At 33.6% G+C, this 26,192-nt stretch overlaps 1 protein-coding gene across 4 annotated transcripts in view; it reads right to left on the bottom strand.

Moving 5' to 3' along the window:
• Positions 1–26,192, bottom strand: part of LOC118180861 (cytotoxic granule associated RNA binding protein TIA1-like) — a 554,155-nt gene that overhangs the window by 70,734 nt on the left and 457,229 nt on the right. For all 4 annotated transcript variants that reach the window (XM_085810190.1, XM_085810192.1, XM_085810193.1 and 1 more), the window contains exon 6: positions 5,340–5,424. In XM_085810190.1, coding sequence (XP_085666316.1) covers positions 5,340–5,424 — 85 coding nt within the window. The remainder of the gene's footprint in view (positions 1–5,339; positions 5,425–26,192) is intronic.

The raw sequence follows: 26,192 nt of genomic DNA, 5'->3' as shown, positions 1-26,192 counted from the left end.
ATGAATGAAACTCGCATGAAAGCAATTAATTTAAATTTAAAATGGAAACTGCAGAAATAACTGCTTATGAAATTTATTTACAGTAACAAGTAATAAAGGTGTAGTAAGTTTCTTGTTTAAATTGCATGGGCATGTCATTTAAGGCTGCTTTAAGCCCAAACTATTGATTTAAAGGTAAATTCATGAGCTATCCGAAACGTTTACAAAAATTAGAAAAGTTAAAAAAAATTACGGTTAACGCTGGACTAAAGACTTATCTGTTTTGCTGTTATTTGAGCTGAAATCAGATACAGTACTGCAGTTAGCACGAACGCTAAAAAAGTAGGTAACTTCGCACATTTCCGAAATTAGGATACATATTACATATTATGAAATGTTGAATAAAGAAGGACAATAATGTTTTTGCTGGAGCTGTGTCGCAGTTCCTAAACTAGTATTACATATTTTGAAAGCCCCATAACATCGACAGACAATGACACGATTTCGTAATTTCCGTGCAAATGACGTTGTTAAAATACATTTACTTCTCATCGTGCATTTGACTGAATTGATAGAAATATATATGAAAATTCTTAAAAATATTTGATTAGCATACGCTGCTTCTGTGTACATTTCGATAGTTTAATGATTTTTCAGAAGGAAAAGGGTCAAGAGATAATAAAAGAAATACGTTGTATCCACACTAATTTCATGAGAATAGAATAATTACAGCATAGTGTACTATTTCTCTGTTTCGGTAAATTTATAGAAACATAGTCTAAGGAAACGTCTGAAACTGAATACTTCATTTTGGCGCCTCTGTCAGAGTAATGCGCGAACTCACGTTGTTTTATAATATCTGACCAATATTATTATACACTAACTGAGCCAAAATTAATATTGAATGCAATCCTCATCCATCATGTAGCCAAGATACGGCTCTGCGGGACATTTAAAATTACTTCGATATTAAGTCTTATCTACCAAGAAGATTCAGAATAGAACTAACTCTTCAATGCGTATGAAATACCCGGGGCGGACTTATAGGACATCATCAAAAACTGCTTGCACACGTGTTTGTCGACTGGAAGAAACGAAGTATATTACAGTTAGTGGTGATTACTTTAAAAACATATTGCAGTCATTGTATCCAGAAAAAAGAGTCATTGGTGAAGGGAGAGAAAAATTGGTCTCACCCTTTTTAAACGTTCTGTTCAGATTCTTATGAAGTGTCTGTGTCCTACCAAGTTTGAATGCTAGTGAGTATCATTATTATCAACAGGGAAAGAAGCGTAGGAAAAATTCCGAAATAAAAAAAAATGATAGCACATTTTGCATTAAAATATAAATTTTGACATATTTTATCATTGCAGATTAACTTGAAAATTCTAATTATTAAGAACGATCCCTATCTTTTATTTAAATATAAGAACTGCATACCTCTCACATTGAAAAGCGTGATTTTACATTTTGCTAAAATACTCATTGTATGCAAAGCTTTCAATAAGTTTTCTGTTTCTTGTATATAAGTTTTTGAAATAAAAAAAGAAATTTAAAACTTTTAGGCAATATTAAAATTTTTATAGCTGAATAATTAATTACACTTGAAATATAAAACTATTTTGCGTTGTTAAGACTTAAAGCATTAATGGGCTTACCTTTGAACAGATTCGGTAACATCGCATGTAGAGTTACTATGGCTTATGGAAGGCAAGTCAAACTCAGTATCTCAAGAGGACCAAAGAGTCATAATTTTATATCCAACCCTTTGTCATCTTATTTTCCTGCAACTAGCACTCAGTTGTCTGGAGACAATCTGCTCACTCTAGCGATTTTCAGAGGTCAAATGAGTGCATGTTAACATGGATATCGTCGGTTATTTGTTCCCTTTCATAAAAAATTTGAGGCTTTTTGGATACTATGCAGGAAGGTATTTGTAAAATTCGGAGATACCCACTTTACTGAATCTTTGCTTTATAGTTGAACTGAGACGAACTTGTATTAACACCATACGTACATAGTTTGGCCCTTTCTCAATATCGGCTAAGAAAATATGTTTATGAAGACATCCTGTCAAGCATCTCTCTTAGCGCCTGAGCTTGTATATATAAACTAACCTTGATATGGGTTAAAATTCCAATTTGTATTAATGTACTATAATGACGTATAATTAATATAGTATAAATGTTTTCTCTCGGCGAACCGAGCGCGCGTGTTTAATATGCTAAGTTAAGATTATAATGCACTGTTATGCAAAAAATAGCAAATATTTAATTCACTATCGAGTGTTTTTGTGGTTTAGTTGCATCTAAGCGATCAATACTTTCTTTTCAGGTCATTAGATGATGGTCAAAATCAAAGTAATTGTTGTAAGACAGTCATAGTAATTATTGATTTAATAACAATACTCACTTGAGCATTTGGCTGACAAAATGTTTATATTTGCAATGTTAGGAGATTCAAATAAAAGACCAATGGAACGAACTTCCTCGTTTTCATTTCCTAGTCTGCTACTCACGCTTAGTTGATAGTAAAAGTCACAGCAAAAAGATTTGTTCCGGTATGCGATTATAATCATTATATAATATGTGGGTATGCTCAGTGTATATAAGACCTTATCTGGTGTGTACTTAATTATTTTCGCCATTTTTCTCTTTTGTGATAAATAGCTGAGAGAGTATTTCGTTACATTTTCTAGTCTGCTCGCTGTTCACACTTATTTGACTCAACTAATTGTTCTCAGTCCTCCAGCTTTATTAGTTGTTCGCAGACAACACTACTCTAATGGAAAATATTTTGTGTGAAATTGATGGATATTCTGTCAGATATGTATTTCATTTAACTCTAAAATTGGCTTTAAACATGCATTACCACCTGCTATTTTGTCAAACTGTTTTTTTTAAATGGGGAAATATTAAAAAAAATAACTGTGATACTGAAGAGAGAATTTTTGTCACTACTCAGTTTATTATAGAAGTATCTCGAAGTACTGGACACATCAAATAAGAAAACGGAGATTTAGTAATTATAAACGGAACATCTTTTATCATGACGTTTCGTAGCTGATGATGACAGTTAAATGATACACTGAGTTAACCAGACTTTCTTATAACGGTGAAAAGTGGGAAAGTTTTATCAGTTTATCCAAAATAAGTTTTACATTCTAATGTGAATGAAATTTCTTATATTTCTCCTAAAGAAACTAATAATAAATTTCAGCATTCGTTAACGTATATACTGTTACGTTTTTCTCTTCCTGACACCAGTTGTTACGTTCGTACGGGGTTCGTAGATTTGGAGTGAATAACGAAGACACTTGATGAAGTATCGAAACACACTTTATTTACCAGTATTGTCAGGACAACTACAAAACACGTTTTACAGTCGTCGATGAACTACTATAAACACGTTGACACGATCAGCGACACAGCCTTCAGGTTATCAGGCTATCACGGTGGAGACAGCTTCATGGCAAAGCACTAGAGTACAGCTCACGACTCTGTTTGGTCGTTCTCGGAACTCCACGTACTCTCGAGACTCTCCACGCTACAACTCGCGATGCACTCGACGATACACAAGAGTTTAGCTCTTGACTCAGCACAGTCTAAGACAAAACTCGGCGATGCACTAATTCGCGATGCACTTAAAGACTCTCTCGATGCACTCGACGATCAACTCGGCGGTAGACTTCGAGACACTCGCTCAATGACTGACTAACAGCTCGCTAGACGAGGTCCACACACTCGCCCTCTCGATGAAGCACACTAACTGACTGCGGACCAGCAGGGTTTATATAGCTTTGGGCTTGTGTTCGGGAACATTCTGGGCTAAACCGGTAAGAATTTGTTCCAGAAGGTTCTCCATCCGTCCATGGTATAGCGCCAATTTTGTCGCCAAATGGGCGATTTCTCGCCAAATGTGGCAACCCTGCCTTCTCTTGTCATTTTATGGCAACCCTAAAACTGCTTTGCGGGGAAGCCATCTTACCGCGCCTGTACATTTCGTAACAATATTATAAAGATAATCAGTGATGTCTTTGAACTGATAACATTTACGACGTTACTGATATTCGGTGAAAGTGAATTTCACTTAATTTTATTGCTCTTTATGAATATAAAATAGTTTAGGAAGGAACAACCATCAACTCATAAAATGTTGGCTCTACGTAAATGGATAGTGCCTGGTTTGAAACGCAATGGACAGTTGGTAAATTTAACTGCTTCGCCTTTAACTAGAACTGGACGTTATTAATTGGTTCTTAAAGCTATTGATCAAACGGATTCTATTTAAGAGCAATTTCCTGGTTCAAAGGAGTAAGTTCTTAGCTTTCGAAAACTGGTGAATGATAGCGAAAATAAAATGTCGTAATGGATTCAATACAGCAAAATGTAAAACAAACACCCATAAAAGTTATAAGGAGGGGGGAAAATGCCTCAAATAAATTAACATTTGTGAAAATGTCCGAAGTAAAATAATTACATATGAGCCATTGCTGTGAGACCGTACCTAACGGTACATAAGCAGGGGGTGGCAAATGGGAATGTCCATACCAGGGGCGTAGCTAGAGGGGGGCAAGGGGGGCATCTGTCCCCGGGCGCAGAATCAAAGGGGCGCCAAACTGATGTTACGACATTTTAGAGTTAAATGTTTTCCATCCTTGGCAAACAGTAGGGGGCGCGAAATCTTCAGTTGTCCCTGGGCGCTGAAAACCCTAGCTACGACTCTGGTCCATACTGTAATTTTGATATTGAAATCCGAATGGAATGTGAATTAAAGCTTTTTTAAATCCTAGTATGCAATAGTATGAGCTATTACTGCAAGTAGTTAAGGTTTCTATCACAAGAAAATATGACTATGAATTTAAAAATTAGCAAAATGCTGAAAGAATTGAAAGTACTTAAAATAAGCACTTGTGAATACCAAATGGAAATGCACAATTATCTAAAGTCTAATAATGGTCATTTAAACGTCTCTTAATATACTTTGAGGATTACTGGGGACTTTTTTTCTGTAATTTACCCCCAAAGGGCATGGGCCATTTCAATTAAATAGTAGTCATCCTTCGTATTCTTCAGTCTCGTTATCATTCTTTCGGTTGAACTCAAAATGAACTATCGGAAAGTTGAAGCCCAAAGAGCCCATCAGATGCGGGTTAATTGTCTCCAGGAAATGTTCTCGAGTAAAAAGTGAAATCTCTGAAAGGACGAGCAAGGCTGAAGCGTTGCTGGATGGAAAGTGAGGCGCATATATAAACAGAGAAGGAGCCATGTTCAGAGGGAAAAAAAATTGAAGGGGATGAGGAGCGGAGAATAATAGAAAAACTTCATCGAGCTAAAATGGTATTAAACTTAATGACTTACCTAACAAAAGCATAGCCTTTATCTTTGAAAACCCTGATTTCTTGAATGGGACCGAATGGAGTAAATGTCTTCTGCATCAGTTCCTCTGCAAAAGAGAGAAAAGAAAGAAATATTAGATAAATTGGAGAGGTATGTTAATTGATTTTGCTGTCATTGACAACTAGGCAGTAAGAAAAAGGGCAAAAAAGTGCATTCAAAACTAAAAGTCAGGGTGAATCATACAGGAAGCAAGAAATGCAATATCATCTGAAGGAGAAACACATTTTTAAGGAAATGATTGTAGACAGAAGTTTTTGTAAAATTTATTTGGCGTCAGTTAATGAGTTTATTGTTTTCTGTCAGAGGTAAAACGAATTAAATAAGATAGGTATATTTAGACAAAAACTTTTAGAAATAACTAGAATAATCGCAAAAATATTAGCAGTTTTTACTCAAAAATAGAAGAGTACTTGAAGTTCAGATTATACCAATTTCATGTAAGGCTTTAAATGAAATAAAATGAATTTGAAGTCGTTAGATAAAATACATTTGTTTTTGTAGTTTCACTGTTTAATTTCTCTTACTTGTTTTCTATAAAGTTTGGGAATTTGGCTTTTGCAACTTCAGAATAACTACATTCTTGTTTATTTACTTTATTCACTGCAAAAATAAACGCAATTTTAACAGATCTTATTTTGTTTTATTTCTCGTCTTCTTATTTTCGAATTATATTTACAGCCGAACATAAGTAACTGTAAGGAAAATATCTTAGAAAATACTGACTCTAGTACGTACATCCCTTGTTAATTAACATTAAGGGTAAATATATAATTGCATGCCAAGTTAATCATGCTATAGCTCTCATAAACCTTTGAAAAGGGCACTTTAAAGATGCTGAACGTTTGAAGTTGGGCACCTTAAAGTTGTTACAGTTCCTCCTAAGTTAACAGATCCTTAAAGCGATGGGCGGTAGCTCCTTCGGGGACTGCGTGATGAATTCAAAAGAACTGGGAATAAATGCGGATTTTTCATCAAGTCGGGTCGTTTTAGTCATTAATTGACTTTTTTCATCTGTTTAATTGAAATGCTTAATATATCAATATGTAAATATCTACATGAGATAAGTCAATGATTAGATTCATAGTTTATTGATTTCAGACTCAATTTTGCGCCCTCTTCATCTAATATTTAATGATTCTATAATCAAATACCTGCTACGTTCACCAAAATGGGAAGATTTATACTAAAGTAAAGACTCATATTACTTCAGCCTTCTTCATAATTCACTTTAGGTGAAAAGTGAAACATGGATTGTGATGGTGGGTTTTTGAACTAATTATTACAGAGCAAAATGTTATTTTAAGGAATATTAAAAACTTTTCTAATAATAAACTTTAAATTGTAGGGAAACATAAACAGCAAATAAGCACTAACAACTTTTTGCTGCTCAATGACTGCTTGATTTCAATAATCAATTTAAGCAATTAATATTATTAGAAATTTTAAAATGGATAAACGATTAGATTCCCAAGTTGCTAGTGGATTGTTCCTAACCCTTACGAGTATTGAAATGCGGCTCTTTAGAAGAATTGTTAATCATAACTGTTTTTAGAGCAGTGGTTTTCATGTTATTTTGCGCCCCCCCCGCATATATTCACCATTGTTAGAAGATTATTTCCGGACTTCCTTTCCAAAACTCGAAAAATACATACACTTATTAGATTTAGATACTTTTTTTAACGGAACAGCGGGAAGAAGGTAGATTGATGATAACCGCATTCCTCCCCCTGAAACAATGAACTTTCACCAAGGAGGAACCCTGATTTAGAGTAAAGGGCTATAAACTGTGTTCCACGGAGGCAGGATTCCATGCAACTCCTCTAGGGATTCTGAGACTAAAAATTAAAATATGATGTAATTTTTTGATACTATGCGGACTGAGAAACTAAACTTAAAAAATTATGAATTAAATAAAGTTTTTAATTTTAATTTTATTGTTATTCAAAATAATACAAAGTAGATTAGTTTTTATGAGCAAAAATTGAAACGAAATAGTAAATTTTTTCAAGTTAAATATATTATAAAAACAGTATTGATATATTGTCAAAGCTTATAGAGTCTCGAATTCTATATATAAACTAACGAGCTTTAGAAAAACTGCAGAGGAATCATACTCAGGCTGTGACAGCAGGCAGACAGAGTCAGAAGGAGTGTGTAAATGACCCTTTATTCAATCACAAAGCGTTCACAGACGACCTCACTTCGGTTTACATAAGCCAACAATTCTGGATTAACTTAAACAAGTAATGTTGAACTTAAAATAAAATGTAATTAAACTAGACTAACGGCTCACAGGATAATTTAATCTCGCAGGAAGGCTCTGCCTCGTAGAAGCCGGCGGAACTAGCTCAATAGCTAGAGACACTCAGCACTACAATATCAAATCGCAAGTAAAAACATGGCCTACAAGCAGGCATAGCATCTTTCTAGGGAAGCGATTTTAGAGAGAGTTTTTTTAAAAAATTTGATTTTTAGATCTTTAAGTGAAGGATTAGAGAGCACTTTTTTCTCCCTTAATTTGAATATACGCGCGCTAACTCATTTGCATTCTGGCAGGAAAGCGTGGGTGAAACAGAGAATTAAAGGAAAGTTGCTTTAACTAAAAATTGACTATTAGTCAAAATAAATGAATTAACCCTCACAAGCCTTTTAAAAGCCTTATCCTGGATATGATAGAAGCTATTTATGGTAACCCTCAGTCAACAAACGTTTTTGTTTTTCCAATGGCAGATTGTGAACAATTACAAATGTAACCCAGTCCATTAATCTATACAAGGCCGGATGTGGTGGTCTCTTTATTATGGAGGCACCTAATAGGTGGGCCACCATCGTTTTTCCTATGAAGGGAAGGACAGTTACAACCATGCCTTCTCCGGGATTCGAGCCCAGGCCCTTCGGCATCGCAAGCAGCTATTAATTATTTTAAGTTATTAGTGACTCGCCGAGTATGATATTGATATTATATGAGGCAACTCTATGGGCAGTATTTCTGGAAAACGTGAGCAGAGTTTCAGATATTTATTTAAATTTACAGTAATCGTGTTAAGAAAGAATGGCAGGACTGTTGTTTTATATCAAAAGCTTTCAGTGAAAGATTTGCTAAACTTGAACTGTAATTTTCTTTCTATAAATTATTTTAATTATATAGAAGTAAAACTTTAAGAGTTTTAAAAAATTAAGAATAAGTCGTAAGCTTTTTGGAATTGCAAATATATAAGTAATCTCTGAACAGAATTCTTTCTTATGCACTTTGTGGTATTAAATTTGAACGTGAAACTGTGAACAAATCTTTTTTTTCTTTCGTTCTTTCATTTCAGACAAAATTAGAAAATTTTCAGTCAAGAAATTTCTTTTCAGCTGCGCTCAGTCATCCTTGAAATCGTTTAATATTTTAGACTCAGCGTGCCGTTAATGGCGTCGCCACAGTATCTCTCTGTATAGCTTCAATAAATATCTGAAATCCCTCTGATGTTTTCAGAAAGCATTGCCCATGCAGTTGGCTCACGTAATTGAAATGGTATATTTAAATTACAAGGGAGAGAAAATGTATTCTAGAAAGTTGGCAAGAAATCCAAAAGAATAAATTAATCTGATTTTTTTTTCTGCTCAAGTAATGGGCCTTTCTCTTATCCGGAGATTATTTCCTTGGAGTCAAGGCGCAAACGATTTATTCGTTCAGTGCATTGCAATTGTGAATTCTGCCATTTAAAAATTCTTTTGTTAATTATTTCTGGCAACGCAGCATTTAAACTATCATTGTACTCAGTGAAGGAGAATTTTAACGTTTTCTTTTATGTTATGGAAATTATTTTCATCCGATTACTGTAAAGATTTTAAGAAATTTGCAAAAACAGTATTTCGTAAAACAAATGTTTTCACATTTTTATTGTTTATACTATTGTTCGTCTGAAATTTAAACTGAAAAAAAATTACTAAACATAAATTCGTAACAGTTTATCTAGATGCACAGGAGGATTGCTATAAAATTTATTCTCAGCATCCCATGTAATTAGCTCTCTTTTTCTGTGCTGTCGATAATAGAGGCACAGAGTACTAAGCAGAAAACCTATAAACATTTCATTCAATTAAGCTTTCTATTTGCTTTTAGCAAGATAAAGCATTAAAAAGTGTTCACGGCGTTTTATTTGTTTAAAGACATAATATATACGTATTTTAATATCAATAAATATATTTGAAATAACGTATACAATATTTACTTAAATGAGGTTGATTGCTTCCCCAACAACTAATTAATTAAGTACAAAAGTATTCTGGATTCGTGTTTTAATTAATAGCGTTATAAGGTATTTCTCCCGCCTTCTTAGCGTGCCTTCGTGGTGCCTTCTTGGTTCTGCACGCTGGGCCGGTATTCCAGAGGTCCGTGGTTCGATTCCCGGCGAAGGCGTTGCTAATTTTTCATTTCTCCAGCTTCCAAAAAAAAAAAAAAAATCCTAATGTCTCTACAGTGTCGCCCGATCTAAAAGGGTGTTAGATGATGAGTCTCCACACCCAGTATTTTGCGATTGGGCCCCTAAAAACCCCAGTCGCCCTTTAAAAGGGCGAGTATATAAGGTATTTCTCCCGCCTTCTTAGTGTGCCTTCGTGGTGTAGTGGTTCTGCACGCTGGGCCGGTATTCCAGTGGTCCGTGGTTCGATTCTCGGCGAAGGCGTTGCTAATTTTTCATTTCTCCTGCTTCCAAAAAAAAAAAAAAAATCCTAATGTCTCTACAGTGTATTTTTGAGGTTTTCATTAGTGTCCAGTATTTTAATTCTCTTATATATATATATTATCTAATAACCATTCCTGTAGCTTCAAATCAAGTTTAATAGACATTCTTAATAACTGATATTTAACAAACTGTAATTTATAGCTACTTGTAATTATTTTTAGTGAAAGATCAAGATTTTTCATACATTATAGTTGTATGAGAAACAACTATGGCGAGTTTTTCGTTTGCGTTGTACTTAGACATGGCTTTTCAGTTTCTATTTTTAGTCAATTTAATTTTTCAAAACATTCACTATTTCAGATCCACAATAAATAAGGTATAGAATATGAATTCTATAAATCCTGTTTTATTATTTATTATTCTGTTTATAAATTCTGTTTTATTCATGTTTATGTTTATTCTGTTATGTCTGTCTCTGTTATACGCTAATACGGGTTTTTACAATATTATTGAAAGTCTAAGGTAAGACAGAGGGAGCAAGAATATTCAAATTATAATTTATTGTAATTTTTTTTAAACTTTAAGAAAACCATTAGGCTTTTATTCTCTTAGGCAATATATTCTAACCAGAAAAAATTGCAAATCATTTCATGTATCGTAGAGAACGTATTTAATAACGATTCAATTTTTTAAAGCCAGTGTTAATATAGAATATTTAATCTTCAAAGTTAAATTTTTTTTAACATTTCATGAAAGTTGCAGTTTCTGATTTTACGAGTGCTTAATTAAATACAGAAGTGTAAAGGAATATGAATAAGCAATTAAACAGGACTTTTATTGATCCTGATATAAACAAGTGTTTAAGATTATCATAAAAATTCATTTTTTGAGAATATATAAATGTTTCTAATTCAAAATTCATATACATTTATATAAATTGTTTTCATTCATAAATAAAAATTATGCGAAAAATTACACTGTGAAACCAAGTACACGAAGGGAAAAACTTTAATCGTTACTTACGTTTCAGTTATTATGCAGTAAAAGGAAAAAAAAGAACAAAAGAAAAGGAAAGAAAAATCTGTGTTTACACGTTCAATTGTATCATTTCATCCGCATCATTAGATCAAAGCATTTGCCTAATTCAAACCGCCAACCAAATCAAGTGCTTGACTGCCGTTAAGATCATTTCCGCAATCAAACTCTTCGACGATCGTGTCTAGAATTGGAAAGCAGTTTCAAATGTTTGTTTCAGTTAGAAATGTTTGACAGAATTGACAATTAACTCCACGAGAGGCACGAAACACGGCCTTAAGTCATCACCGTCGGAGCAAACCACCTTTAGACAACAATGTGCCGCTGTTAAGGATATTCTAAAGATGCTTCCGAAAGTTATCATTACATGTGTTTGATTCAGCATTTTGTTAAAGCTCACTCTGGTTAATAGGGGTTGTTAATTTCAGCACAATGTCAGTTCAAAACTTAGCTTCCCTTTCCTCTTGAATTTTATGTTAAATAAATGAGCACTACTGTATCGTCACTACTTATCGAGAACTGAAAATTGAAATGAGCTCGAATAACGAAAGTATTTATTATAAATTAGCTCATCAAATGGAACTGTCTCCTAATGAGCATAAAATGATAAGGTTTGAGTGTAATTTTCTATTAAATTATAACTATTCTAAATTGGCCATATGGTTGTCGTTTTAACTCAGTCATTCCCTCCTATTAGTAGGATGAATGAGTAATTATTTAATTGCACTGTCAAATAACAGTAATTACTCTCATATTTTAATTAATAATCAAATTATGGTAATTTTTTTAACCGAAACTACCGTATTTTCTTTGGAGAAGACGTATTAAGTATTTATCACTCGACACAATTAAAGCTGGCACAATGTATTTTTATTTCTTACAGAGATAACTAAATTTATATTTTCATTTTTAATTTATTCGCTACTTCGTATATTTTAAAAAAGGTAATTAAATCGTGGAAGTTTTTCTAAATATCTCCAGATGGACTAAACGTGTCAGTGTATCGCTCTTCGTTTTCTATGGATTGGAATCTGAAGTCATTAATTGCGAGAATTATTATCATATGCGCAAAATTTTTATTGCATGTATTTTCATAAATAATATGAATCTTGTTACCTACTAGGTTCGAGGATCGGTTAGAGGTAATTTACAAGTTAATTTTTAATGTTTGATATTAACTCTTAGTGGATGAATGCCTTTATCTGGTCATGAGATATTTTGTCAACCGTCTTTATGAACTAAGGTTTATGAAAAGAAAAACTAAAATAAATATTCATACAAATTTAGCTAACAAATTCTGCTTAAATATAAATCCTCGTGAGCTGATCTAAAACATCTGTGTCACTCAGAGGGTTTTAAATAATGGAATAATATCCAGGAAACAACCAAAATCTTAGGTAGCAAACATGTAACACTGTGTTAACATTTGTGTGGTTTAAAGCAATAGTGGGGACGTCTGTGCAGAAAAGGACTAACTTGTCATGCGTGGTAATTTCTCAGGGAGGACATTATCTTTCGTTTATATAATGTTTAGGAATAAACCTTTTCAAAAATTCTGCAAAAGTAATGCTTATTTCAAATTCCCTTTTAAAAAACGTTTTGGAATAGATCAAAGCAAAAACTAGTGTAACATGACATATTAAAGAGGCTTGCTCTATTTGTTTGGTATTTTGCGTTGTCAATGTAAATGTTCCTTCCTTTGTATATAAAGAGTAAGAATAGATACAGCAAAGACTACATAAGTCAAAGTTATAAGACGTCAAATTTCCTCGTTTGCTCTCTCGTGATGTATGTAATTTACACGTCCACATAGGAATCGAAAGACTTGTGGTTCAAATCACAGGAACGGCACAGGTGGGTTTTAATGATTTCCATTCTAAAGTGTCTGATACAATTACAGTGGAGCTGGAGCTAAAATATGGTTGACGGTAACTCGTCATTACTAGATTTGGTCGACTTTGCTTCATACCCATTCCCAGTTGCGCTTTTAGGGAAGAGTGTTTCGCAATCCTCCGTGCATTCTCTGTCACAGTAAGCGGTCAACACATAAATCTAGCAACTGGAAGGTATGCGGTTCGAATTCTGGAAAGAGTACAATGAATTTCTCACGTTTTCTGCTTCAATTAAACTCATTTTATGTTAAACCTAATTGATCTACAAATTAACTAAAATGAAATAAAAATAATCAGAAGACATTAAACAGGTTTCTATCTATAAGTCATAAGTATAAATGAAAGTATAATATGGAAAAATATATGTGCGTAATTAGAAAACTATAGAATAAAAATAAATATTCCTCAAAGGAATCTGCAACATATTTGACCTCCAGAGTTTCTGTTGTCAAGTTCTGCATATTATAAAAAAATAAAAGAAAATTCAAGAGACAATAAATTTTGAGCACATTTATGATCAACAGAAGGACCAAGTTTATGCAAGGAGATAAAATATAGGCGGATATATTTAAGTACAAGAAGGTGTAGAATTTTGTCGCGATATCAGACGGCTATGACGGAACCACAGGATTCACGTAGAGGTCGGTGCGGCCCTTTTTGCTATACCAGCTCGGCAAGTAAGCCTCCTCTTCTGTAATGGTCACTTTCGATGATGTTTGCTGCCCGATAGCCTGTCTTTGGTTCTCGCCATATTGCTGTCCTTTGGGAATCATTCTGGATGTTAAATCGAGACTCGTCCGTAAAGAATGCGTGGTCTCACTGCTCCAACTGCGATGTTCTCTGGCCAAATTCAGCCACACTCTGATATACGATGGGGACAAAGGAATACAAACCCCAGGTCGTAGAGCGTACAGTCCACCTTCGTGCAGTCAATGCGATACAATGTGGGGGACTATGGGCCATCCTGCGACAGCAGAGAAATGCGGCGCCAGCTGTCGTGCTGCTAGGGATCTACAGCGTCTTGCGCATAGGAACAGGAAGCGATAGCATGCCGTTGTGGTAATCCTCCGGCGTCCAGACCCACATCTTCTACAGGGGTTTTGATCCCTATGGTAACGTTTCCCCGGCCAATTGATCCCACTACAATGCACATTCAGCTTTCTCGCAACAGCGGATTGTCTTGCACCAGCTAACATCCCGAGAGCCTTCCAAAGCATTTCATCGTACAAAATGGTGTCTTCGACTCATATGTTCTGCTTAGGCTATCTCGGATTACACTGAATTATCCCTTCTTGAGAAATGACTCATAGAGCCAGCATATCCCTTTTTAAGGTGGTGTGCCTGCAGGATTTCGTTTTATTCTAATTTTGGTTGCCTATTTGCATTTATCGAAGTAACCTCTACCTCATATGTAAATTGTATGTTTTAATTTCCCTTTTTATATTCGCACTTTTTCTCTTAGCGCTTGTTGCTTATTTTTTAAGCGTGAATGCATAATTCAATATTTCAGTAAAAGAAAATTAAAAGAGCAATCAAAAAGATGGTTTTTATATGTGATTTATTTAATAAAGTATAGCAAAATGTTAGTTACAACGCAATTAAACTTGTTTGATTAAAAGTTTAGTCAATTTAAAAATTTTTAAATTATTGTTCTTACGTAGGAGACGTATAAGCAAGCATTAAGTTTGACGTTTCCATCCAAAATGATTAGTTTTTAGTTACTTCCTGTATTTTATAACTCGAGAAATTATTCGTAGTTTTGCTGAACGTTTTTCGAAAGATTGTGCAATTAATTCCAGTAAGAACTACATAAATATATGGTATTTAAAAGTATTACGATCATACTGAAGATAGTCTATTCAAAGCGCTTTCTGTAAATCAACAGAACATTTAATTTAATCTTAGAAAAGATAAAAATGAATCAGATTTACTGAAAAGAAATGTAATGCAGCCATATTAACTCTCTTAGAAAATATGCATACTCTTGCACAAAACCAATAAATAGTACAAAAAAGTAATATACTCTTATAAAATAAATTTGTATCTAAATAATGCCTCGTGAAATGTGTCTAAAACATTAACAGAAGATTTAATATTTCCGTTACTTCAAGCATACGATTAAGAAAAGTGATATTTAATTTCAGACTGGTATGGATTTCCAGACTGGTATGGACTTGCTATTCGCAAGAGAGTGCCTTTCAAAATGTACATATGCCTATTATTTTAGGTGAAGTTTCAATATGAGATTGGATGGATCTTTACTAATTTTAAAGTTTAAATTAGTCTGTTTCTTTTAAAGATGTAGCACAACATATAAATAGCCCCAAACTATAATGAACTAGTGTTATATGCATTGCTAAAGCTATGAAAATTTTATTTCATGCCCAAGTAAGAGACCACTAGCAAAATAAAATGAGTTTAAACGTAAAATTCATTTGCATTTACTATGTAAATAACCTAAAAGGCAAGTTTTAGTAGTAAAACAGAGCACATTTGAATTCTTAAGTGGTAAAAAGTCCATAAATCAGCACTTTTACGATGACAGTTGCTAGCCCGTAAAGCAGACTTAGCAGACACTAAAAGCAGTTTTCAGTTAAAAGAAACTCTAAATAACTTTCCTTATTTACCCTTGGAGTAGATAATTCAGTTGTAGCAAAATTTATCACTAAAATGCTTAATAATTAATCACATACTCATATTAAGAGTTTTGTGTAAAACATCTGAAAAGTTGAGTTAAAATATATATGAATCTCCGGGAGATAAAATTCATATCGTTTACGACATCTTATAGTCGTAACGCACAAGCGTAACAGTTATTAACTGCACTATTATTTTAGACAAAAATACGTATAGCATAATATTTTATCGTTTATGAAAAGCATTTTTTTCGCAGAAGTATTACTTCTAAAATCGCGAAACTGTAAATGCCGTTTTACTTAGATTATTTATTCCTTTGCAATAGTTATTTTTACCTAATTTCCGCTACTTTTACCTAGTTAGAATTTTAATGCACAAAACATAATACATACAGAAACTTATATTTACGAACTTTTTGTACTTTTTATATTAAAAAAAAAACCACGAAAAGTTTGATTACCGTAAGAGGAAAAAAAATTGACCCACATATTAAACTTCAAAATTTGTGATTTCTGACGTCATTTTGAACGTGCTTAAAGAGAAGTTAATAAAAAAATTAATTAATATTTTGGTTGTTATATTTTACTCATAGATAAACTTCAATAAAATTCCTTTGTGATTTATTAGTTTGTAACATTTAATTTTATTACAAATGATGTGCTTAAAAGTTAGATTAGGTTAGGTTATTTAATTACGGCAAAGCCTCGAGGGCTATCTGCCTAAGGGCAGGGATGCCTTTGTGGAGGACTTTTTAAGGGAAACTGACTCGTATACACGTTAAACATGGGGAAAACCACGAAAACACCCATGCAGCCAGCCCGTTCGCGGGATTCGAACCGCGGACCGAACTACCAGTGTTCAGCGACTTTACCGCTCGGTCGCTGGTGGGCCTTGTGCCTAAAGGATTTTCATTCAAGTAATTTATAACTTTGTAGAGACATTAGGTATTTTGTGGAAGCAGGCAAGATGAAAAATGAGCAATCGCCTTCGCCGGGAATCGAACCACGGACTTCTGGAATACCGGCCCAGCGTGCAGAACCACTACACCACGAAGTCACGCTAGGAAAGCGGGAGAAATACCTTATAACTTAAACTCTAAAAACATCATAAAACATAATAAACATAGGAAAATAAGAAACAGTAAAAATACGTTATTAATACTGTCATGAAATTTTATTGCTTTTGCAATCATTATCTAATAATCATATAAAAATTAAATTTAACTAGGAGTATTTTAAATGTTTGATTTCTCCAAATAATGTTAGGAGTTGGCTACATGCCATTATTGAAGCATACTAGTGTTTTCCAGAACACGAATTCTGTAAGATTTTGCGAATAAAATATCTTTGATGAAAAATATTGTATTGAGTAATTTTCTTTGCCAACAATCTGCATAATTGCTCTTCACTTAACATTTCCCCATGGGCTATAGAGACTATGTTTTTATGTACCGAAATTATTTAGTAAACAATTCAATCAACAACGTACAGAAAAAGCAATCGAAATCGTCTGAAATTTCTATTTCCGCATTCAATCACAAAATTTAAATCTCCATACTAAACAAAATTTCTTTAAGCCCATATTTGACTAATCTCAGTTGTCTGACCTAATCAGAAAACGTCTATGAACTTTATTGTAGCAAGGAGCAAAAGATTCCGTCTATCGTTGCCAAGAGCCTTGTGCATCATACAGATAAGAGTACAGTTTTGCCCAGCTCCACCACAATTTTGGAGAAGACACCCGGAGGCCAGACCGAGCGTCTCCCATCTCTCTTTCCCTGCTACCAAACAACCAAACAACACGACAGAATTTACGGCTCTTCCTATATTTTAGAGTGACCCCTGCTGCAAAGCTACTACTCATTTACAACAGCCGTGACTTCTCCGGGATTCGAACCTGGGCGCTTCTGTACAGTTGTCTGAATCACTAACCAATGTCCCGCTGGGCGGCTCCTTTGAGCCATATTCAGTGTAGTGAACGAGTGGGACATAGATGTCCCTAGTCCCAGAAACAAGTTAACATTAGACATACTTAATATCAGACACTGCAACATTTCTCTCTTCAGTTAATATCCAGCCACTGAATAAGATTTACAAATTTAATCTCGTTCAGTTTTTGTCATACAGAAATCAAGATTTTTGTACTTTTTTTACAATGAATATAACATTTTTCTAGATATAACAGTAGTATAAACGTATAAAAGTTATTCGTAGTTTTGTACAAAACTGAATTTTTAAATTTCAAAATGACCAAACGTAATATACGTGCTTTCTTTGAAATATTGTTGTAATTGGAAGTATATGCCCGCAACCATTAGAAAGAAAATAAAGCTCAGATAAGAATTTTATGCTCCTGAAGCACTCAGATTCATTAAGTCCATAAGGCTCAGATCACCATATATGAATTTGAAAAATTTGTTTAATGCTTTACTTCTGATATTCTTGTTTCCTTTATAAAATATAATATGCATGTTTTCCTATTCTTAACGCGAAAGCATAAGATCGTGGGCATTAAAATCTGGATAACTTTAAGGGTTAAATTTTATATATATTCATGGATAATGTTATTAGCAACAAAGGTATCTTTATTTGAACAAAAAAATTTCATTATGGAAATTTATATAAAACTTAAAGGAGAAGAAAACAGCTAAATTTCTGTTATACGAGGTGCAATGCAAAATGATAAGTAGTGCTGGCAGAATTAGCCTATTATTCTGCCCGTCTGATGTGTCTGATGCTTCTTCGTGTCACAAGTGCTGCATATATGGATTAGAGTTGATAATTCTGGGAGGAAACCTTAATTGTTTAGTATATAGAGGGTTTAAAATTTTAGAGATATGATATCTAATTGTCTTTCTAATTGTTTAGCAATATAATGATAGTTTGTCCCGCTAGAAGTACGTTCAGCAAAGAGGCCATCGCAGCGCACAGTGTCATTGCAGCATACAGTATCAATATGACATTTTAACAAATCTGTTAACCGGATCTTTCATCTAATGATCATGTGTAAGAAATTATGAGAAAATTGCAATTAACTGTTAATTTTGGCAAAGTTCAGAAGGCTTTTCGCAAAATATGAAATCTATGTCACAATATGGCCTCCTCATAAAATTGTCCTGATGGCAAATTTTTCGGTTCCTTTCTCGTAGCATTCTTTTAACAGAAATCATATATATTTGTTGGCTATTCCGACGATGTTATTGAAGAGAACAAATGAATTTGTTTTACAGATGGAAGTAAGTTTAATGATAAGTCTGGCCTGGGTTTTGGTGTTTATGAAGACAAATAAGAACGAGACTTGAAATCGTATGGAATTAGTGATAAGTGCTCTGTTTCTCAAGCCAAATTGTTTTCCTTAACCTTGGTGAGAACAGGATTCAGAATTCTTGTAATGGTCTGAGATCAATACGGATTATAATATGTAGTGATTCTTTTTCTTCGCTTCAGTTATTAGAAAAAATTAGTGTTTCATAGGAAGTTGCCGTTGAAATTAAGGTTATTATTAGGACCTTAATATCGAAATTCATTTTGCTTACGTTCACAGACACTGTGGAAATTCTGGAAGTGAGAGGACTGATGCTTTATCAAAGCTAGCCACAAAACATCACACTAATTTAAATCTCCGTGTTCCTGTTTTTCACTGGAAGCGCTGCTGTGTTTGGAACAGAATATCTGGCCTCACCTAAAGCACAAGAGACCAAAAGGTTTCTTCGTACAATGTTTTACAGAATAAAATTTGATCAATTTTTGAGAGATTTTAGAATAACTGAACTTTTGACTGTTGACTGGGCATGGCAATATTGGAGCTATTCAAAGCGATTTGGACTTGCTTCAAGTGATTTGTGTAGCTGCGGTAGCGGCGATGAAGACGCTAAGCATATTCTTCTTGAGTGCGTTCATCATGTCGAGAAGAGGAAAATACTTCAGGCCACACTGAAGCACCTGTCTGTATCTTGGCCACAAATTTTATCTGAACATTTTGGACTAAAGAGACACTCTCTCAGGATTGTCGTTCTCAATTTAGATTATCGAGTTTTCATTATCGTATTACTTTTTTACTTTATGTTTCTTTTACTTATTTTTTAACAATAAATTTCCTCATTTGCAGTTCCATTTGAATTTGTTAATTTATTTTGTTAGCGCTGTAACTTACTTGTGCAAGCCTCGTCGTATAGCGAGGTGTTGAAATTTAAAAAAAAATCATCTGCGTAAATTTATTAAATAGCACCAAAATAAATCAAAACAGCATTCAGTATAATCAAAACAACATATTGTGTGGGAAGTTCTTTTATGCGTATACATATACTAGTGTGCTCTGTAACACATGTACACATCCACATTTAAATATTATTTGGAAAAACTTTCATCGAAATAGTAATGAGTATTATAATATTAAATTAGAATATTTTTTTCTGTAACATACATCGGGTGCTTAATTCTGTACTCGTCTCTTTTTTTTGCTTTTGAACATGATGAAATGTTATCAATTATTTTTATTCATGAGTTCGGAAATGAGTATTTGCTTCAAAAATATAATGCGATAATTTCCTCTAAATTATTAAAATTAAGCTACTTTGAAGTTTTTTTCATAATCTCATAGGAAAAATACAAAAAAACATTCAGGAAGAAAATTAATGAATTCTGAAATCAAAAATGTTCAAAATATCAGTTTTTATTGTGAAAAGTTGATTTTCAGGTTTTATTAATAATATTTAAAGTTCTTATTGATATTTAACGCGTTTCTTATTAATAGTTAATGTTTTTAATAGCAGTTGCACATTTCTAAAGTCTGAAAAGGAAATATAACTCAGATACTTCACACTTTTATAAAAACAGAGCTCTAAAAGCTTTAGAAAATGATTCTCGGAAAAAATTACTGAGAGTATAAAAAAATATTTTGAATAATTTGTTGAAATAATTTTGAAAACATATTGTTGATTATTTCTGCTTTTCAAATAATAATTTATTGCAACAAAATTTGAAAATAATAATATAATTCTTGATTAGAATACAAGCTTTTAAAAACCTATTAAGGGAAAATCCTGGATAAGCACGTGAAAAACAAATTAAAGCAGAATTGAAATTTTAAGAACTCCTTTTTTTCAATTGGTTTGAAAAGGGGAAAAATTAAAATAAAAAACGTAAACAATTATCAGAACAAATAATTAGATTCTTAAATATATTCTTTTTATCTTTCACTTCCATTCAAAGAATATTTTGTTACAAAAATAGAATTTTTCTACACGGAACTTAAAAATCTAAAGATATTTTACTTTTTAAACAAAAGCTTGCAGCGTAATTCTAAGCGGAAATTGGCTCATCTGTATGTTTCGAGATTTGTATGCATTAGAATATTTATCAATATTTCTTTTCCTTGAGCTAATTAATTGTATAAAAAGAGACAAGTATAAAAAATGAAATTATCTATGAAATCCAGAATTCTTATATCTTCTGCACACGCAAAACATTAAACGAAATAGATATGAAACGCTTTCCAAAAGGTTGGAAACTAAAACTAAAAACAAATAGTCCTGCTTTAAAATCCTCACTAGATAATTAATATGATTGAAAACTTCAGGAACGATATCGTCAGTTGGAAGTTTAGACAGAAGTAGCGGAGCGGGAGATTAATTTTCTCCCTTTTGTAATAAAACGTTACGCCAAGGCATAAATTATATCTACGTATCATTAGTGAGTTTTTGTAATAAAAACATAAGTGTCTTCAATCATGTTATTGGTGTCATTGTAATTGCTGGCGTTAAAATTATCGCTGTGTTTTTGACTAAAACTTCTCCAACCTGTTTTTAAATTGCGTCTGTAATTCGCTTCGATAGAAATAGTTCTAATCTGTGAGGATACATTTACGGAATACCAACTAAAATGTGGTTTAATCTGGACGATTAAAGGGCTTAAATGGGCATGCGAAATATAACAATAAGAGTGCGTAGCGGATATAAAATTGTAGTTTAGATAACCGAGTACTTAACAGTGTAATTTAGATAAATGCAGGGTTTACTGATACGTAAAGCTATGCTAAAATCTTAGAAAGCTGCAGACGAATCTGTTATGCTTAATAAGAATATAACAAAATGGTGTCGCAATTGTTTTCAGGAATAAACGCCAAATGTTTTTAAAAATACAGCTATACTTAGTTTAACTTGTATAAATTAATTAATTCTTTATTTTAAGTTTAAAAGAAGTCACATAAAGCTTAAGAAAGAGAGTGAATATTTCATGAAGGGCATTTCCTCTTTGAAAAAAAAACTTCGAAAATTCATTTCGAGCCACTTAATGAAAGTAGTCATATTATTTGCGTTTCTTTCCTTCCCATTCATTGGGTTGCACATAAACTGCTAACGTGTATTTCACTGTTTTGTATTTTCATGTAACACATCTTGCTGATACTGCACATTTCCAAAGTCATAGTGGAATGGCATTACCCAAATAACTGTTTTCATACAGCAGATATATAAGAGAATTACAAAATGTGTGAAAAGAGATTGACATCATTCAAAGCCATTACGAATAGTAAAACACAATCAATTATTATTAAATTATACATCGATTTACTGCTTAATATATAGTATACATGAATGAAAGCCAAAAAACACTTTACAAAATCAAAATGCATTGATGTTTTTCTCTTAATATGTATCGCAATATCTTTCAGAAGACATGAAAGTACGTTTCCGGTCTTCTTGCATCATTTAAGCTCGAATTTGAAAATACTGTTAAATATATCACATGTGTTTTGGATAATTCATTGCTGTAAGAATAATGGTAAGCTTCAGTCACCAACACTATGAAGAGACAAAGGTAAGGCAAGTGAGGTATTTGACTAAGATTAACAAAAGGCATGAGGGCCGAAAAAGAAAAGTAATAATTAAAAATGGAAAGAGAGTATGACAAGTTTTTTTCTACCAATGGCGGGTCTTCCACAGCCAACTTCGGCTTGGCCACTACTAAGGCCAGAAGTGGTAGTCACTTTATTATGGAGGCACCTAAATAGGTGGGCTGCCTTTGCCTCCTATGAAGGGACAGACAGTTACAACCCTGCTCTTCTCTGGGATTCGGCCCATCAGCGGCCGAGCGGTAAAGTCGCTGAACACTGGTAGTTCGGTCCGAGGTTCGAATCCCGCGAACGGGCTGGCTGCATGGGCGTTTTCGTGGTTTTCCCCATGTGTAACGTGTATACGAGCCAGTTTCCCTTAGAAAGTCCTCCACGAAGGCCTCCCTCCCCTTAGGCAGATAGCCCTCGAGGCTTTGCCATGATCACACACACACACACACGCACTTCTCTGGGATTCTAACCCGGGCCCTTTGGTTTCGCAGTCGGCTCTACTAACCACTACACCATCCGGTCGACAGATTATGACAAATTACTTAACCATGAACTAATTATTTTTCCTTGTTACCTTACAGCATAAATACATTTTGGTGTTGCATTCATTGTTTTAAATATGTGGTGTTTTAACAGAAGGAACTATACGAATGCGATGATAGAAATTGCAAAAAATAATAGTTAATATTTCAGATAATTTCCTAGAATAATAAACACATATTAGTTAATTATTTATGCATCCGTCCCCCCCCCCGCTGCTGAAAGAGAGCTCCAAAACTGCGAAACAGTCCGCTTACAGAAAATAGCCTATGCGTATCGATTCGGGAATTTTGTAACGCACCAGCGGTGAATTGAACTTAGAATTCTCATTTCGTTCTAAGGATTTTAAGCTTTACTAACGTTTATTTTATTTTAAAACTTTGCTATCCTCTCTCATTTTCCATTTCCGGCCAGAATACACGCCAGTAGTTTTGTTTATGCAAATGAGGTTGTAAACTGCATAAGTATTTAGGATATGGCTTTTAGCCAAAAAGAGATAGACTTCTTGCTGCCTTACCACGCGCGTGCTTTTCAGTCAGTTCATGTCTGCCTTTAAAGACCAGAAATTAGTTCTCTTTGATATTTGAAGACGTACTGTAATTTTTTTGCATTTCGCTCACTACATACATAGTGTCAAAAAGGCCAATCTTCGCGTTACTAGTCTCTAGTTTAGTTCTTATTTAGTTTAGCTAGTTTATTCCTTATTTTCTACGTTTTAGACCATAAGTGCTGCTCTCTGTATCCCAAACTGCGAGAACGGCTGTACGCAGTGAGAAATAAAGGGTAAATTTAACCCTTCGTATTTGTACTGTATCTTCTACACACGCACGAACATACTTTTGAGTAAACTCCCTGTTCCTATTCAGGACTCCAGTTATGTTTCCGAACTCACAACGTAACTGAAGCAAAATAGGAGGACATTTTCAATTGCAAACTTTTGAGAAGCGCTGTGTTGATTTTAGGACTTTGTACGTAACATGCATATACACGATAAAAAAATAAGGAAAGCAAAAGGCTGTAATTATGCAATGCTTCATTTAGTACTGAAGTAATTCCGAATGAAAGGTCTAGAAACAAGACTGTGAACATAATTCATTTCATGAGTTCACTTTTATTTCTTTAGACTTGCAGTGAAACATAAATGCTGGTTAAAATGCAAATTATCGTACTGACGCAATATTCTTGAGAGATATGCAAAGGAGTTGGGCGAACTAAGTCATGTGACATTTCAATTTCCATTCTACTTTCTTACCAACACATTAAATGAGAAATACACAAAGTATGACTACCATAAGGTAGTTTTCCTGTATGATGAGTGTTATCTCAAGGCTCGTGAAGTTTTGGGAAGATGAATGCTATAAAAGTTATCTTATAAATGTATCCGACAACACAAAATATTCTAATGTAGTTGTCATTTCTGGGATACCGAAAATAAAGGAAACATTCTTGATACCGTAGAGCAATGGAAATGAGGTTTCGCATTCGCAGGAGGATGTTGTGCGATATCTTGTGCACTCAGTATACAATACCAAATGCATCAACGAAGTGGGAACTTGTTAATATCATTTCTTTGGAAGACGTTAAAATGCAGCTAAGTTATTTTGTGCCATCTAGCGTTAGTACCGGATTAACAACATTTATATATTCTACTAAGTAAATTCATTTTAGTAATATATCAGGTTAAAAACTTCAGTATATTACGTATCATGCTATTGATTGACCTAAAAAGCTACTGTAGAGCCTATTTAGATAAGTGGTCTAATGATTTCAATTTATGACAGCTAGTGTGCTAATTTCTAGTATTTCCTAGCATGTATACGTGTGAATATTGAAAGAATACGTTACACCAAAATGTAATAAATAAGAGTATGATTTCAAGTAACTATGTGATCCCATTTAGAAAACGCAAGAAAAATAGTGTATAGTTTTGTACCTGTTTGCCCTCGAAATCGATATAGTCTTAATTAATTAAAATCTACGCCAAACAGGAGGTTAGTGCTTTGCCTAATTTAATGTATAGTTTCATTTACAAGATATCGTTTTACTAAAATCGTAAAATGGCAGTTAATTATTATAACGAAATGATAATGGATTTCTTAGGTTTATTCCACGTAATTCTATTTATTCTATGTAATTAATTAAACACGATTTCTTAACAGAAGATTTCTCAGACTACTGTGCATGATATCAGCCTCCCAGCCGTTATAGTGCTTAGTGATGTTGACTCCCATACCGACTCGAATCCAAGAGAAGGTATGGATATTAGTAAACGTATAGTGGCTGTGAGGCAAGGGGCACTCAAAATGCACGGAGAGCTGAAATTCCCCTCGAGACCTTGGCTGTCGGGAAGATGGGTATTGTCCCTTAAAATTGGGGAGGAACTGCGCATTTAGTACGGTATAGTGAGACTATACACGTGCGACCAATCGTAAAATTCGGGATTTCCGCCCAATTCTGACCGCACCTATCAGGTTTATGATGCTTCTTTTAACAACGCACATACATATGAGAACGAGGTTTCGTTCATAAGCGTAAGATTAATTTGGAAATGGGTACTTGAAGGTTTTATCTGGATAGCGAGGAGTAACTAAACTACGTTAAGACAATGAAATCACGTACTCTTAAAGAAAATCTTTGGGGATCTTTGAAATGCAATATTAATATTAAAAATTTTGATCAGAAAATACTGAGTTCGGGCTTCGGGTTTTTATATTCATAGTAACTGTTGAAGAAATTATGTAAAATCGTTTTTTATCTATATTTTTGTATAAATTGTTTTTCTCTCTCTATATCGTTAATTGATCTTTGCATATTTCAATAAAGAATAATCGCAAGGTAGTAAATGTAATATTTAACAGGTTTGAGGTATGTGTAATAAAAATAAGATTTTCAATAGCTAAAAACTTCTTTAATGTTATCAGGTTATAAAGGTTTCAGAGACCTATTTGAGACTACCTAGAGAATTTTTTTTGGGGGGTTATAAATGAATTTTAGCTGTAATTTAGCCATACATGTTACAAAAGTTTGAAAATTACTGCATTAGAATATACAGTATTCAATCAGCTAAAATTAATGTTTTTTAAAAGATAAAACTGGCAAACGTATATCAGTCAAGGGTTATCATCTATCCCAGAATGTCGTAACGTTTACAAAATGAATAAAATTAGCAAAATAAATGAAAAATAATTATCTATAGTTAT

The sequence above is a fragment of the Stegodyphus dumicola genome, chromosome X2 (assembly GCF_044657685.1).
Source record: "Stegodyphus dumicola isolate Sdum_Otavi_A_Nest chromosome X2, ASM4465768v1".
NCBI lineage: Eukaryota > Metazoa > Arthropoda > Arachnida > Araneae > Eresidae > Stegodyphus > Stegodyphus dumicola.
This window is presented reverse-complemented; position numbering and strand designations above follow the sequence as displayed.